Source organism: Microcebus murinus, chromosome X (assembly GCF_040939455.1).
Source record: "Microcebus murinus isolate Inina chromosome X, M.murinus_Inina_mat1.0, whole genome shotgun sequence".
NCBI lineage: Eukaryota > Metazoa > Chordata > Mammalia > Primates > Cheirogaleidae > Microcebus > Microcebus murinus.
Genome location: NC_134136.1, coordinates 37,356,050 through 37,371,132, shown reverse-complemented (window position 1 = coordinate 37,371,132; position 15,083 = coordinate 37,356,050). Strand labels below are relative to the sequence as shown.

General features: G+C 41.7%; 1 protein-coding gene across 1 annotated transcript in view; it reads left to right on the top strand.

Annotated features, from left to right (window-relative positions):
* GUCY2F (guanylate cyclase 2F, retinal) overlaps nucleotides 1-13,066 on the top strand; it is a 101,443-nt gene extending 88,377 nt beyond the window's left edge. The window contains exons 17-20 of the mRNA XM_012751368.2: nucleotides 3,110-3,204; nucleotides 9,246-9,334; nucleotides 9,775-9,863; nucleotides 12,976-13,066. Coding sequence (XP_012606822.2) covers nucleotides 3,110-3,204; nucleotides 9,246-9,334; nucleotides 9,775-9,862 — 272 coding nt within the window. The 3' untranslated portion in view covers nucleotide 9,863; nucleotides 12,976-13,066. The remainder of the gene's footprint in view (nucleotides 1-3,109; nucleotides 3,205-9,245; nucleotides 9,335-9,774; nucleotides 9,864-12,975) is intronic.
* Nucleotides 13,067-15,083: the final 2,017 nt, after the last annotated feature.

The following is a 15,083-nucleotide window of genomic DNA, read 5'->3' as shown; positions in this document are numbered from 1 at the left end:
TAAAAACGTCTTTTGGGTAAAGGAAAAAATTGGCCAGGCTGGCGGGTTTGTGGGAGTCATGTTGAGAAAAGAATTAGGTAAGGGACTGACATTTTCAGTCTTTCAGCTAGTTTGTGGAGGTACACTCAAGCCAGCTGCCTCCCAATCGGCTGCTGTTTGCTGCTCTAGTCCTCTTTTTGAGCTAGTTAGGACCCCAGGAGTTCTGGCTTCATCAAATAGCCCCCTAGAACTTAGTTAGCAATAATCCCTCAATCTAAGGAGCTTGGAATTCTGAAATAATTAATTCCAACTTGCCTGTATGTAAAACCCTTAGCTTCTATCAAAACTAGCATAATATCAAAGATATCATTCTTTCCCCACTTCTCTGAGGGAAAAAAATGGTACAAACCATTATGATATTTGTCTCTTCCTGGCAAGATGCTGGCTCAACTCTTCCTTGGTTATTTACTGACACTACCAAGGCAATGTCAGAATCAAAATGTGCCTTTTACTTATATCATGGTTGAACAAAGCATTTTTTTCATGCTATTATAGGAAAAGCATAGAGAACATTAAATTATATATACAATTTTCATAGATTTTATACTTAAAAAAAAGGAAAAGAAAAAAAGAAACCACTTAAGCCCTTAGCAGTCCTGGCTTTGGCAACTACTAGGCAAAACAAGTTCTTCCCAAACTTCAGCAATATACTCAAACTAGTCCCTGATGATATGGTGGCCTATATCACAGTGGGTGGTGCCCTGCCTGACCTCACTCCCCATCACTCATGTGTAGAAACAGGCTTACACAATGGGCCCAGTCTTAGTCAATCTAGCCTGTGCAGCCATGATTAAGGAGGCAGCATGGAACTTAGAAGCTGTTGTCAGAATAAATTTTCTGACATCTGGGAAAGTCTTCCAACTCCACAGATATGGCAGAGGCCATGGAAGTAGTCATCCAGGAACTGCTGCATGAATATGACTTTGCATATGACTTTGCTCTTGAAGTGCAACCCAAGATGAAGTCAAATTGATCATGGAACCGCAATGCAGATTTGGCACAGTGCTCTGGACTGATGTAAGCTTATAGAAGGCTGAAGTCATATTCTGGTCTGCACCAGAGAAAACTCCACACATTTCACATTGGAAATATAGAGTTAAGAGCACAAAATGAATTTTGAGATTTAGGCAGCACCTGTCCAGTGATCAGTTAGGACAAATAAAATGGAGTGAACCACCCACGGCAGGTGTTTATTAAGCACTGACTGTGCAAGGAAGGCATTGTGAGGCATACAAAGAAGCATACACACATGATCCCTGCATGAAAGGAGCTGATTAGTGTGATTTTCTAAAAGCTAATGTCTGTGACCCAAATATGGCTTTAAACTCCACAACTGATTGAAGATCTGTAAAGAGGTAGCCTCTAACCTCATGTTGGACATGAGATCAGGACATGTCACAAGTCCATTAACAAAAGGTCAATTTCATCAGTATCTCCCTTGTGCCCAGTTGACTTCACTGAAATTCTGGAATGGAAGTGACTAGTGACCTAGCCCTGGAATGATCCTTCTTATCACACAACTGGATAAAAGATCGTACCACTTCTTACCACACAACTGGAATGAGCTCTCTCTCTCTCTTTTGAGCTGTGTGATCCCCACCAGCGAGCTTACTCTACTGAAAGACTCCCTGAATGCCAGATTCTGGTGGCATGGCACATATAGGGCTGCCTAGAGATACACTGGCTATGCATGTGGCTTTCAGGAATAGGACAACCCTTTTTGAGCAGGGGCTTTGGGTGACCATGAGTTAATGAGAAAGATACAAACAACGGTACTGAGCTGTCAAGAGAAGTAAAGTCATTGTGAGTACACATGGCAGAAATTTCTTCCAGTTCTTTTCAGCCATGCCTCCCTACTCAGATTGTAATCAGCTTCTAAAAGAATGATTTTCTCAAGCATGTGGTGTAAAAACAAGTCTTGGATTTTTATTTAGGACTCAACCTTAGCACAGCCTCACTTCATAGGGTGACAGTTTTGAAGAAGGTCAAGGTTCTTACCTCAGTCAACAAGTGGTTGTTCTTCATCAAAGAATTACACTTAGGGCCGGGCGCTGTGGCTCACGCCTGTAATCCTAGCTCTTGGGAGGCCGAGGCGGGCGGATTGCTCAAGGTCAGGAGTTCAAAACCAGCCTGAGCGAGACCCCGTCTCTACTATAAATAGAAAGAAATTAATTGGCCAACTGATATATATATAAAAAAGTAGCCGGGCATGGTGGCGCATGCCTGTAGTCCCAGCTACCCGGGAGGCTGAGGCAGAAGGATCACTCGAGCCCAGGAGTTTGAGGTTGCTGTGAGCTAGGCTGACGCCACGGCACTCACTCTAGCCCGGGCAACAAAGTGAGACTCTGTCTCAAAAAAAAAAAAAAAAAAAAAAAAAAAAAAAAAAAAAAAAAAAAAAAAGAATTACACTTAGGTTCTAAATAAACTTTTAAAGTGGGAGTTCCCAATATAAAGCTCTTATCCCAGGTTGGGATCATTGGTTGACAAATAATACATTCATGTGTGTACACAGTGAGATGCACCCATCCAAAGGTCAGCTATGAATGTACAGTTTCCACAAAATGTTTGTTGACGGAAGTCTTGGGACATTTCTCATTGATATTTGATTTTAAGTATGGCAATATTGAGAGATAGTTGTAAGGCTGTATATGGAAAAGATAACCTTTTGCCTGTTAAGTAAGATTATGTGAAGCTTGGGAGTTCAACCGTAGTAGCAGCCTGTGAGAGAAGCTGCTGAAGCTGAACTTTCCTCAGAGGAGGTCACATTTCAGCTGAGAGCACACTTGTGGCTACTGGTTTCTCCATCTCGACCTTGGAGTTAAATCAACACCTTTGTATTGCATGGCCTTTCATCTGAGAGTGTCTAGGAGGCTGATAGGTGCTACAGCTAGCTAAAGCTAGTGCCGTGTTTGGGCCTGGTGAGGAAGGCCATCACTCCCCCTTCTCCTACTGTGAAACCATAACTAAGGCTCTCTCTCAGGACTTTGCTTAGGGTCTAGTTCATTTAGAAGTGGGACCATTTTTAGTACATTGATATTAAGCCAAAGTCATGCCTCTCCTTCTTTTATAGCTTATCGCATTCATGTCAGCCTCAGCACTGTTACAATTCTTCACACTCTGAATGAGGGCTATGAAGTGGAGCTTCGAGGAAGAACAGAGCTCAAGGTATAATGTCCTTTTGTTTTTGAACCAAACTACTTGGGCACACCTGCTTGTGGAGAGGTCATGGTCTGCTGAGAGAATTTACCTGGGAGTCTGAGACTCAGAGCTGTAATTTGGGCAGATCTCTAGCCCCATTTGGGATTCACAAAAGATTGTTCCCTTTTGCCTCTGTTTTCTTCCCTTTAAAATATGGCTCAAGTGGGGAGGGTTGTTGAGGTTCCTCCTGCATTTTCAGACTATGAGTAGCAACTTTTTCTCCTAAAGAACTATCCAGAATTTGGCTTTCCAGTGAGCTGCAGTATTATTTACATTTTCTAACTTCTGTTTTGTTTACTCTTTGGCAGTCCCAGACATCATTCAATAAGTCACAGATCGGTGAATTTGGGTTTTCTATTCAACCTGCTCAGTGGTAACCCTTTCTTTTAATCCACACCATTGGCTCACTACCTTCAGAGGGGCTATATTTCTTTCTCCAGGAACCAGGAGTAACAAAGTCAATTTCTATGAAAGACAAACATTTTGTATCACCTTTTCTCTCTGTTAGGGCTATCACTTGATCTGGGATTCGGGATTACAGTAATTTTCTCTCTTTTTTTGCCATTTCCACTGGATTCTCCTTATCTCTTTCTGGATGATCCCAAGACCACTGGCTGGCCTAATTGTGAGAGACCCCACCGACCTAACAATCTAACCCCCTCATTTTCAGATGAAGAACCAAGGCCTGGAGAGAGAAATTAATTTGAGCAGGGTCAATTGATAGCAGAATCAGGCTAAAACTCAGGAAGTGTAACTTCCTGTTTAGTGCCCTTTCTATGACACCAAACTGCATGATTTTCTCAGTGATTATTTTTAGGCAAGGCACAGTCAGGGCACTGAGTGATGCACGATTTGTTTCTGTCATTGCTATGCCTTCTATAAATGGTAGCAATTTACACGTAACTACATTTCAGAAGTTAAAGGTTGGAAGGCTTAATTCTAGTTGATCGCTTTCTCTTCCGGCTAGTACTAGTTTGTATTTTCCAATAGATTCTTAACATCTTTTAGCAAGTAGGATGAGTCACTTCCAAGGGGACGTAGGCTCCTTTCCCACCTCTGCAGAGAACTCAGTGAGATGATGGGGGCAGGGATATTACTCGGGCAGTGAATCAAATTGCCCAAGGCTTTTGTGATCCCTCTATACAGTTTGTTATTTTTCAGCAGAGGAAGACAAATGCAGCTTGGTTTCCTGAAGCACTTTGCTCTGTATTGCTGGGCACAGATTCTTCAGTTAAAAGGTGAAGAGGTGCCATGTTCAAAACTGAAAGAGGAGAAATGTGCCACCACCTCCATGGTTTTTATTGCCTCACAAATTCCATTCAGGAGCACTCACATCTTTGGGTGTTTCAAGTACGAAAGCAGGACTTAGTTCGAAAGAGTGCTTTGCAGCTTCATGATTTCCCCTAGCCCAGGGAATTTGGGAACATATTGCAGCAAGTTGGAGGAAGAGCCTTTCCCTAATGCCATGTTGGACCTTGGTTGTTGGGATAAGGAAGAGAAATTGAGAGGGAGAGACTGATAGCGAAGTGGAGAGCAAGCCCCAGAGGAAAGGGACAATGAGAAGAAGGAAATGGAGAGGAAATAAGTCTGAATGAAAGGACTGGAGAGGAGAGGAGATCCTTTGTCTCTGTACCCTCTGCCTCTCTACCAGAAGCAGGTATATTACACATTGCACAGTAGGGGTTGGGGGACAAGAAGTTTCTAGTCCATTGAGGACATGTAGTATTTCCCCAATAAGACCGTATCACCAGCACACTTTAGAAATTCCGATTTAACATTTTCACCCCTCACCCACTCTGCTGCTGGAAGCAAGAGTTGTTCCAATTCATGGGGCAGAAAGACCACATTTAATGGCCAGCTAGGTGTGATTTCAAAGTTGATGCCTAGAAACCTCCTTTCTATCCATCTGGCTGATGCTTGAAATTCCTCCATTAAAGCCTTTTCTCTTGGGCTCAAGGTTTGGATCCAGTAACAACACTCTCCCTTCCCCTATCTCCTTGATGAAGTTGTTTTCCTTAGTGGAATCAAAGATGTGGCTTTGATGAGAGAAGAGAACATAGGGCAGTTGAGGTAACTGGGTAGAGTGGGGGTACAAAGAAAGAGACCTATATTAGGAAGCTGAGGTTGGTTGGGAGAGGACTCACTTAGAGATGAGAAGCTAGGTCTCTCTGCCCACTGCAACCTCCATTTGTCCTCCACTGACAACAAATTATCAATGCCTAACTGGCCAATTCTGCTTTCACAACATTTCTCTCCTGATGGGCTAGTGAGTGATAAATCATTTTATTACCTCTTCTCTTACATGAGTCCTGTTTCAGTCACTATTTTCATGCCAAGTTTGAAGCTCTTTGCTTGCTGAGATTTTTGTATATATCTAGGTTCATCAGTTGTATTTACCAGGGATCTTTAGGTAAATTTACATTCTGGAAAGACTTTCTCAAATGATTGTTCTCAGCCTGTTTATATTGTTATTGCCAGAGGTGGACACTTAAAATTTTTTCAAAACTATTTTTATTATAAAAATGTCACAGCTTATGGAATCAAAGAAAAATTAGGTAAAAAAAGAAAAAAAAACCAAAAATTTTTATTATAAATTGACAATTTATAATTGTGTATATTTATGGGGTATAAAGTGATGTTATGATCTTTTAATCATATGGATTAATTAAATCAAGCTAGTTAACATATCCATGATCACAAATATTTAACATTTTTTGTGATGAGAACATTTGAAATGTACTCTCTTAGCCATTTTGAAATGTACAATACTCTATTATTAACTGTATTCACCATTTTATGCAATAGATCTCAAAAAAAGCTATATTCCTCCTGCTAGCTGGGATTTCGTACCCTTTGACCATCATCTTCCCATTCTCCCCACCTCCAGCCTCTGTAATCACCATTCTTCTCTCTGCTTCTATGAGTTCAATTGTTTTAGATTTCACATATAAGTGAGAACATCTGGTATTTGTCTTTCTGTGCCTGGCTAATTTCACTTAGCATAATATTCCCAGTTCCATCCATGTTGTCACAAATGACCGAATTTCCTTCTTTTTAAAGGCCAAATAGTATTTCATTGTGTATATATACTAAATTTTCTTTATTCATTCATCCGTTGATGAACACCTAAATCGATTTCATAACTTGGCTATTGTTAATAGCGTTGCAATGAATGTGGGAGTGCAGACATCTCTTTGATAAATTGATTTGAAATCTTTGGGTAAATATCCAGAAGTGGGATTGTTGGATCATATGGTAATTCTATTTTTAGTTTTTTTAGGAACCTCCATATGATTTTCCATAATAACTGTACTAATTTACATTCTAGAGGGTGAACACTTTCTGACCTTATCTCTGAATTCTGGGGTTAAATAGTATTTCATTCTCAGTTCCTTAAGCATTAGTATTTGTTTTATTTCCCTCAATCTCTTCCACCCCTACTCGCAATCCCTAACACACAGAGGAGCACTTGTGCACGCACAAGTGCACAAATGCACACACACACACATTGGCAATTGAGATAAGAAATAATGAGGTTGTATTGACAGATTCATGAAGGTCAGAAGGTCTGGCCTGTGATTATTGCCACATCAATGAGTCAATGTATGACATTGGACAAGTAACTTCATCCTCTCTCTGAGCTTTTGTTTGTCCACATAGAGGCCTCTTCTGACTTGTGGTTATCAGGAAGCTCATTAATCTCACAAGCTTTAAAATTCCCAACAGTTGCTTTTTGGCCTCTAGACCTGCCTTTTGACTCCAGTGTGTTGGAGAAGCTATGTGATGTGGAGGGAAGAGCCTTTAAAATTTGGAGTGTAGAAGAGTTGGGTTCAAGTCCCAGCTGTGCTTGCCCATTAACAAGTCATTTAATCTCCAAGAACCTCAGTGTCCCTATTCACAGAATGAGATTAATAATAAACTTACCTTCCAGAATTTTTGTGAGGATTAAATAAGAGAGGAGATGCCAAAGTGTCTTAAAAGTGTCATGCCAAACTAAGATGCTATTATTTGGGGGATCCCTGGGACTGCCCAGGGACTGATATTGGGTCAAAGGGTTTGTTTTAGGCTTTAGTTTCTTCCATACTTGTTTTCCCTCCCTTCAACAGAATTGTGGAAGTGGATTGGGTAAATAGAGAGCTAGGATTCTAAGAATTCTCTTGGATGAGCTCCAAAGCCTCAGAGAGCCCCTGGAGCTCCCCTACATACTCTTTGATTTGGAAATTTGCCTAAGCCCATAACACTTCTGTCCTCTTTTGCAATGATTAGTTTTGGCATCCTAGTGTGTCCTAAGACCCACCCAAATCTCTGGACAATCCTGGCATCCACAAAGCTCCCTTCGGAATCCCGCATGCTGTTGTGATAGCTTCTAGATCTCAAGACAAACACTCGACTATGGCTGGGGCTGGAGATCCTCTCTGTTTAAACTTTAACAGTATGTTTTACCAAAATGAAATCCAATGATACCTTGAGTATTCCAAGTACACAAGGGTTGAGAATTCTAGTTAATAGAACAGTCTGATTACTTACTGAGCAACTCTCTGATTAAGACACTATACTAGGTCCTATGAAAATAAAAGCGATCTTTGGAGGCAGAGGAGTTAGGCTCAATGTGTTTAGAACCCAAAACATTGCCTGATAGCTGTTTTTGTTTAACTACACTGTGAGCTCCTTAAGGACAGAGCCATCTCTGTATTCCCAGCCCTGTTATAGGAAGAGTGGAATAAATGGAAGAATGAGTGATGGAATATATTTTCAAGTTGTTCAACTCTTCTGAAAGCATAGTGGCCCCAAATAATCCCATTATTTGAGGTTTAAGGAGAGTTGGTTACCAGCTAATGGAGGGTGGGCTATAGTGGTATTCTCTTTCTACTTGCCTCATGGAGGGCATGTTCAGAGCCTTGAAACAAATATTTGCAAAATGCTCTGAGATTCTCCAATCAAATGTGCTAATTATTATTATGGTTATTGTCATTATTATTAAGGGATAAATATATACAATGTAAAATAGAGAAGACTGGATTTGATATTTAAAGGGGGCCAATCTAATTAGAATTTCTAAGTTAAACAATTTTGAATTGTTCCAAATGAGAGCTGCTGAGCATGAGACCATATTTCCGATTAATGAGTTAGAAACACATCCCATTACATTTCTCCATCTTAGTAAACACATTTTTTTCTTATGAATTGGAAGGAATGAGAGGACAGACAAAAGAGAATTGAAAGAAGAAGAGAGAAGCATGTTGAAAGGAAGGTTTACTGGAAAGGGGAGGGCAGAACAGAGGCAGAAAACTAGGCTCCTCTGAGGTCATTGCTCAGGCTCTGGGGTGACTAGCTTGAGTTTCAGCTCCCTTTTTCTTCTCAGACCTATAGTTGGTTCTTAACAACCAACTAACTAGACTATAGATGGGTACCTCCTTGGGGTCTCACCCTACCAGTATGAATCCCTTGGCAGGAAGAAAAGAACACTGTAGAAATGTAGACGTCTCAAGGCAGCCAGGATGCCCTGGGCTTAAAAACAAAGTTTCACAGCCTGTTTTCCATTTCTATTCTCTTTTTGGGTTTTGCGAGAGCTGTTGGATGACAGGGTGTGGGGGTAAGTAGACTCTGAATATATGTACCCTAGATACAAAAGATGATGGCTTGCCTAATGCCAAAAGATCAGGGCAAAAATGACAAACAAAATCTTCAATTGAGCATCCAGATGTTTGGTTGCTGTGACACCAGACATCCACACATTCCCGAAGATGGACCTGTGTGGTGACAGTAGACAAAAACATCTGGAAAAGTGTTCACTTTTATTTGGCTGGAACTATGGAGCTTGCCTGAGCCTCAGGTATACATATGGTAAGGAAGCCCTGTAGAAAGGAGGAATTCAGGGAGAGGTGACAAGGGGAAAGCAGAGGCAATTTCTGAGCAAGCCACAATGCCTTTATCCTATTGACCAGAAGGAATTCTTTTGGAAAATTGATTATAACATGCTTAAGATTTTCCATATTTTCTATAATAAGGGCAAAGGCACAGAGGAGACCTTCTGGCTGGTTGGAAAAAAAGGCTTCACGAAGCCCCTTCCTGTGCCCCCACCAATGGGAAAAGATGGGTAAGTGAAGTTCACACTTAATTGTAGTCTTCCTGTGCCCTGCTCTGCCACACTCTTTTTTTTTTTTTTTTTTTTTTTGAGACAGAGTCTCGCTTTGTTGCCCAGGCTAGAGTGAGTGCCGTGGCGTCAGCCTAGCTCACAGCAACCTCAAACTCCTGGGCTCAAGGGATCCTCCTGCCTCAGCCTCCCAAGTAGCTGGGACTACAGGCATGTGCCACCATGCCTGGCTAATTTTTTGTATATATTAGTTGGCCAATTAATTTCTTTCTATTTATAGTAGAGACGGGGTCTCGCTCTTACTCAGGCTGGTTTCGAACTCCTGACCTCGAGCAATCCGCCCGCCTCGGCCTCCCAGAGAGCTAGGATTACAGGCGTGAGCCACCGCGCCCGGCCTTGCCACACTCTTGATTACTAATTTTGGTGTGTCCTCTGCCCTGCAGGCAATTGGGACATGGCCTACAACCAATGGAGATAGCAGCCTTCCAAAGAAGAAAAGCAGAAAGGCAGTTGGTGAGAAACAAGCCATAAGGTAATGGCCAGCAGGAAAACAGAGCACACGAGCTTGCCAAATTTTCAAACCTGGGGCTCCCTTTGGCATGCATGCCAGTCTCAGCCTACACCCTGTTGGCAGAGTGTGATGGAGCTGGGGGATTTCCAAGCTCCACTGAGGTGGGCAAAAACCTTGTTTGAGGGAGGCCTGTTGCAGAGTGAGCTGCACCTCTGGGAAGCTGGCTGCCCTGGCCCGAGAGACCCTTGTCTCTTGCACTGATGACACATTTGAATGCTAACAAGGCTGGCCTTACTATTTAATTGTCAGGCGGGTGCTCCTGTGTCTTTCACTGTCGAGCACTTGGGCCACATGGTGAACTACATCAGGTCTTTAGAGACTTACATCTATCTAGGCAACACAGCAATATCGTGACTATCCCCTTTTCCTGGGATCTACTGGCAAGACCATCTCGGAGGGGATACTTATGTCATTCCTCCAGAAGCACTGCCTGATCCCTTCTAAGATCAGCATTGCCAACCAAAATAAGACTGGCTACTCCTTGACTGTCTGGCTTGGATTCAGGATAATTTCTCGCATCCCTCCTTCCCATTAGGATGGTATAATTCTGAAGCAAGACCAAGAATTCTCCCCAGATTTTTGTCTCTGAGGAATCCATTGCTTCCTTGGGCTCTTCTCAGTATCTCTTCACTTCCTTATCTTGCTTTCTTATTCTCTGTTTCCATGGAAACTTTGACCCTGCAACCTTTTGCTCCCTCCACATATCCTAGGAAATCACAAGATTCTAAGGTAAACATTAGGGAATCTCCACACACTCTTTTTCCCTTGTTCTCTAGCACAGGGGTCCCCAACCTATGGTGAGTTGTATAATTATTTCATTACATATTTAAATGTAATAATAGTAGAAACAAAGTACACAATAAATATAATGTGCTTGAATCATCCCAAAGCCATGCCTCCCCTCCTAGTCCATGGAAAAATTATCTTTCTTCCATGAAAATGGTTCTTGGTGCCAAAAAGGTTTGGGACTGCTGCTCTAGCATGTTCTAGAATAATCATATCATCACACTTCTAGCAGCAACTACTAAAGACATCCACATACTCTGTATTCTCCCACTAGCTTCTAATGACTTTGTCAACTCTGTGACTGTTTCTGTCTGAAGGAAACTCCAGTGCATCTTCATTTCTACAACAATCACTGGTGGCCTGTACTCGTCATAAACATTCATGCATCAGAAAAGCTTCCGTGATGAGCATGTGGCTCCTCTGCAGCCTCCTGCATCACCTTCTGGTTCCCTGCCACCTGGAGCCTGGCTTGGTTCTTTCCTGATGACCAACACAAGCAGATAAGCAGATGGGACACAAAGTCATCCAATTTCCAGGAACATTCTTTCCTGTGCATAGGGAAGTACAGGGACACCCTCCAACATAGACACACACACAGATCCAGAGGTCCAGACACACAGACTCTCTCTCTCTTCCCCTTTCCGCAGGAAAGGGTTTGGAAGCTCTTGAAGGAGTTTTCCTTTGGTGGGGTAGTGTAGGCATTGGAGACACTGTACAAGAACCTATGCATTCCTAAGAACATGTCGGATTTTGCAGCAGAAGATACTGCAACTGATGCACTAGCACTGGCTGTGTGCTTGGTAGTGCTTTCCTGGCATGCAGATGGATGTAGCTTAGGTCGTTTACAAATTCACTTATCTGGATCCCCTTGACAGAGGGCTGGCTTCTATGAGCTATTGGTATATGGAACAGATTGAAGTTGCTGGCCCCAAAGAGGATTCCACCTCTGGTCCTGGCCTTATTAGCACTTATGTTTTAATCAGCATGTTAACTGACCACAATGACCTTGGTGGCCTATGCAAATCACAAAAATCCCCAAAAAGAGCACCCTTGACAGATTTCAGAAGGGTTGTCCTAAATCCAAGAGCTCCCAGACACCTCACTTATCTATCATTAAATATCCTGTGCTGATATCGCCCAGCATCACCACCCATTCCAGAATGTTTCCTACTTTTTGTGAATTTAGAGGCTGACACTTACTGGGACACAACTTTACAAAAGACCTACAATACATATAAGCCTCTGACCTGCTGTTGCCATCATGGGAGATGTTGGGGAAAAACTTGAAACCTTTAGAGAGGGGTCAGATAGGGAGGAAGATAAAAGATGCTGTGAAAGGGGCCACAACTTTGGTCAAATGATTACAGGGGCCGCCTCTCAGGCAGGGCCCTGGTGTTGTCCTGGTAGCTCCTACTTCATGTCCCCAAATATCCACCACTTCTCAAACCTGGCTTTCCCTTCATCTGGTTATTTTCCCTAAAATTTCACCAACTATGATTAATTTGGGGCTAAGTCCCCTCTTTTAATCATAATGCACCTTTTGGAGGGTGAGGAGCGATTAATCACTCATATCATAATGAAAGTGAACTGAGCTAGCTGTTCAGAAGGACTTGGCAGTTTCATTTTGATTGGGACAAGGAGAAATGAGGAAGTTGGCAGTTTTGAAGAATAGAGGGTTGTAGTGGCGGGCTTGGGAAAACATAAGACCAGTGGATCCCTGGAAGATGGGAGAAAGGTGAAAACAAGTATTAAGGGCAAAAGTCACTTTGGATTTCACCTCTTTTAAACTTTTTCGTTGAGTTTTCCTTGGACTCAAAGAATGAGGAGAAAGCACATTTTTCCTTTTGCTTTCAGGACCCAGGACCCCCACCAGAGCTATAATATAACTCTACTCCATGTGGGTTAAATCAGCCTTTGTGGACTGGCTAGAAACCTGACCACCACACATATAGCACCATTACATGGAGGAAGGCATTCCAAGTTCCAAATCATCGACTTATAAATGTTTAGAACACACCTCATTAGTAAGTTGAGGACCACCTGTATATTAACATGCCCTCTTTTTTGTTAAATTTGTAAAAACTCTTATAAATAGCAACATCTAATTGTGCAAACCTGACACATGTAATAACATTTATTTGTTCAACAATCCAGGAAATTTTAGCAATTTGCAAGCTGTTCATGGAGTAGAGTGGTGGTGCGGGGCTTGGAATCATTCAGATTGAAACCTTGTGAAAGACCTAAGATAGAGAAGGTATGCTTACTGTTTTTTCTTTTTCCCACCCAGGAGCAAAGGGCTCCAAGATTTGAATCTTCTCATGGTGAGGCAATGGAAAGCTAACTTCAGTTCAACAAATTGTTCTGCCTATACAAGAAATAAGTGAATGACTACATCTCGGAGGATGACCAATCTCTAGAGTTATTCAAGCCTAATTCCAGTGTAAGCGGGCCCCTGGGAAGTTACTTTTATAAACTTTGCTTATTATTACCAAGCTATCACCAAAAAGGCCATTTGAATGTAAACTGCAATGGAGGTGAACCCTAAGGAAGGGTAGAGAACCACCTCCAAGTTTATTCATTACAAAATAGCAGGCCCAACTTGGACTAAGATAAGAAGGTCTCTCTTTTCACAGAGAAAAGTAGGAGGCACTTTGTTTTCTTTCTCGTTTTGTTTGAATCTCTAGAAAGTATTTAATGAGTATAATTTATAACTCAGATACTATGAGATTAGTGCCAGGAAAAAAAATCTTCCAGCAAACATACATCTGAATCCCAGTCCACTGTGACCTCAGTTGGCTGGAATGCATAGAGAATAGGGGGGAGAAGAGTCTGGTTCATTGTGTTGTTTGGATAACTGAGGGCTAAGAAGTTTCTTTTTTTCTTATGGCTTATCATCCAAAATCTTTCCAAAACTGTCATGGTCTCTTTTCCTGTCTAAGTTAGGCAACATAATTGAATTGCCCTTGCTAGGTGAGCATCTCACTGAGCCTCAGGGTCATATGCTCAGCATGATGGAGTAAATGTAAAAGATATTGTTGGGATAAAAGATATAAAAGTCATAGATGAACTGAGCAATTCCCTTCAAGTTTTGTGCTTTCCCTTCCTTCCTCTGCCCACCCTGCCTCTCAAGCCCCTATCCCTTCCCCTAAAATAAATCCCTTTGAACATTTGTTTTTACTTTATGTTTTTAGTTTTCCAGATTCCACTTTCAAGGGGTTATTGGCAGTGGCTTGCCACAGTCACATGGACCAAAGCAATAAGGCTTAAGACACAGGCATGTTTAAAATAGTTAAGCAAGCCTTTCCTTTCTTTTATTATAAAAAATAATCTCTTTATTAAAACAGCTGAGCCCAAACATATCAGCCAGTAAAGCAGTTAATTCTTTTAGAACAACCCTTTTTAAAGAAAGAAATGCCTAAGGCATAATTTGATACCTTTCTCACTAATATTTAATTTTTCCATTATCAACTCACCCTGATTCTGAGCTTGGAATCAAAAGCTCTTCCCAGCAGTTTTACCTCAACCTTCAGTCAAAGCCCCCTGGACTACTTATCTCTTAACAGAAGCTAACTTCTCTCAGCTTCAGGTGGTCCATTTACTATGCCAAAGCTGTTCAAGAGGATGTAGAGATGTAGAAAAGGCTGAAGTTGCCTTTCAACTTTATTGAGCTGAGTTTCTAATTCCTTTTTCTAGACATGGTAGAGGAGAAGGAGACAGAATATCATCCTCTACTTGTGTCACGGTCTCAGCCAAAAGCTGAGCTTTTAAGACTTAACTTCTCGAGAGAGGCAAGTTCCTAAGGGATGTTTCAAAGAAACAGGCCTTCATTTCTCCCAGGGGAGGTAGCACTGTCCTCTTGTATGAGTATAAAAAGATAGTTGTGGGCAAAGGAGAAGGATTGGGGCTGCAGCTACAGAGAACCTTGGATCAATATCCTCCCAAAATAGTGTAGTTCTTTACTCTGGGAACTATAGCCCCAAGATTGGACCTGGAAAATAAGGACTGCTCAGCCAAAATCTTTTGTTAAGCAAGATCCACTGAGAGAGATCCCTAGGTCTGCATCTAATCCTATTCCCTTTTTCCCTCCTTGGTATTTCTCTACTCTAGCATGTCAACCAAGTATATCTTGTCTAGCCTACTAATCCTGTCTTATTCATGGTCACATCTTCCTTTGCTTGATTTTATCATGAGCCCCTATGTAAAAACTACTCCATCCATTCTTGGATTCTTTTTTATTAAGACCTTCTGCATTGATCAAAACTAAGTTTTCTTCAATTTGCCTTAGCGTTTCAATTATTTGTGCACAAGAAAAACACTCCCTACTGTCAGATACTATTTGATTCTTACATACAACTGGTTATTTCTCTATTAGCCTGTTGCTACCAAGCACAGCGG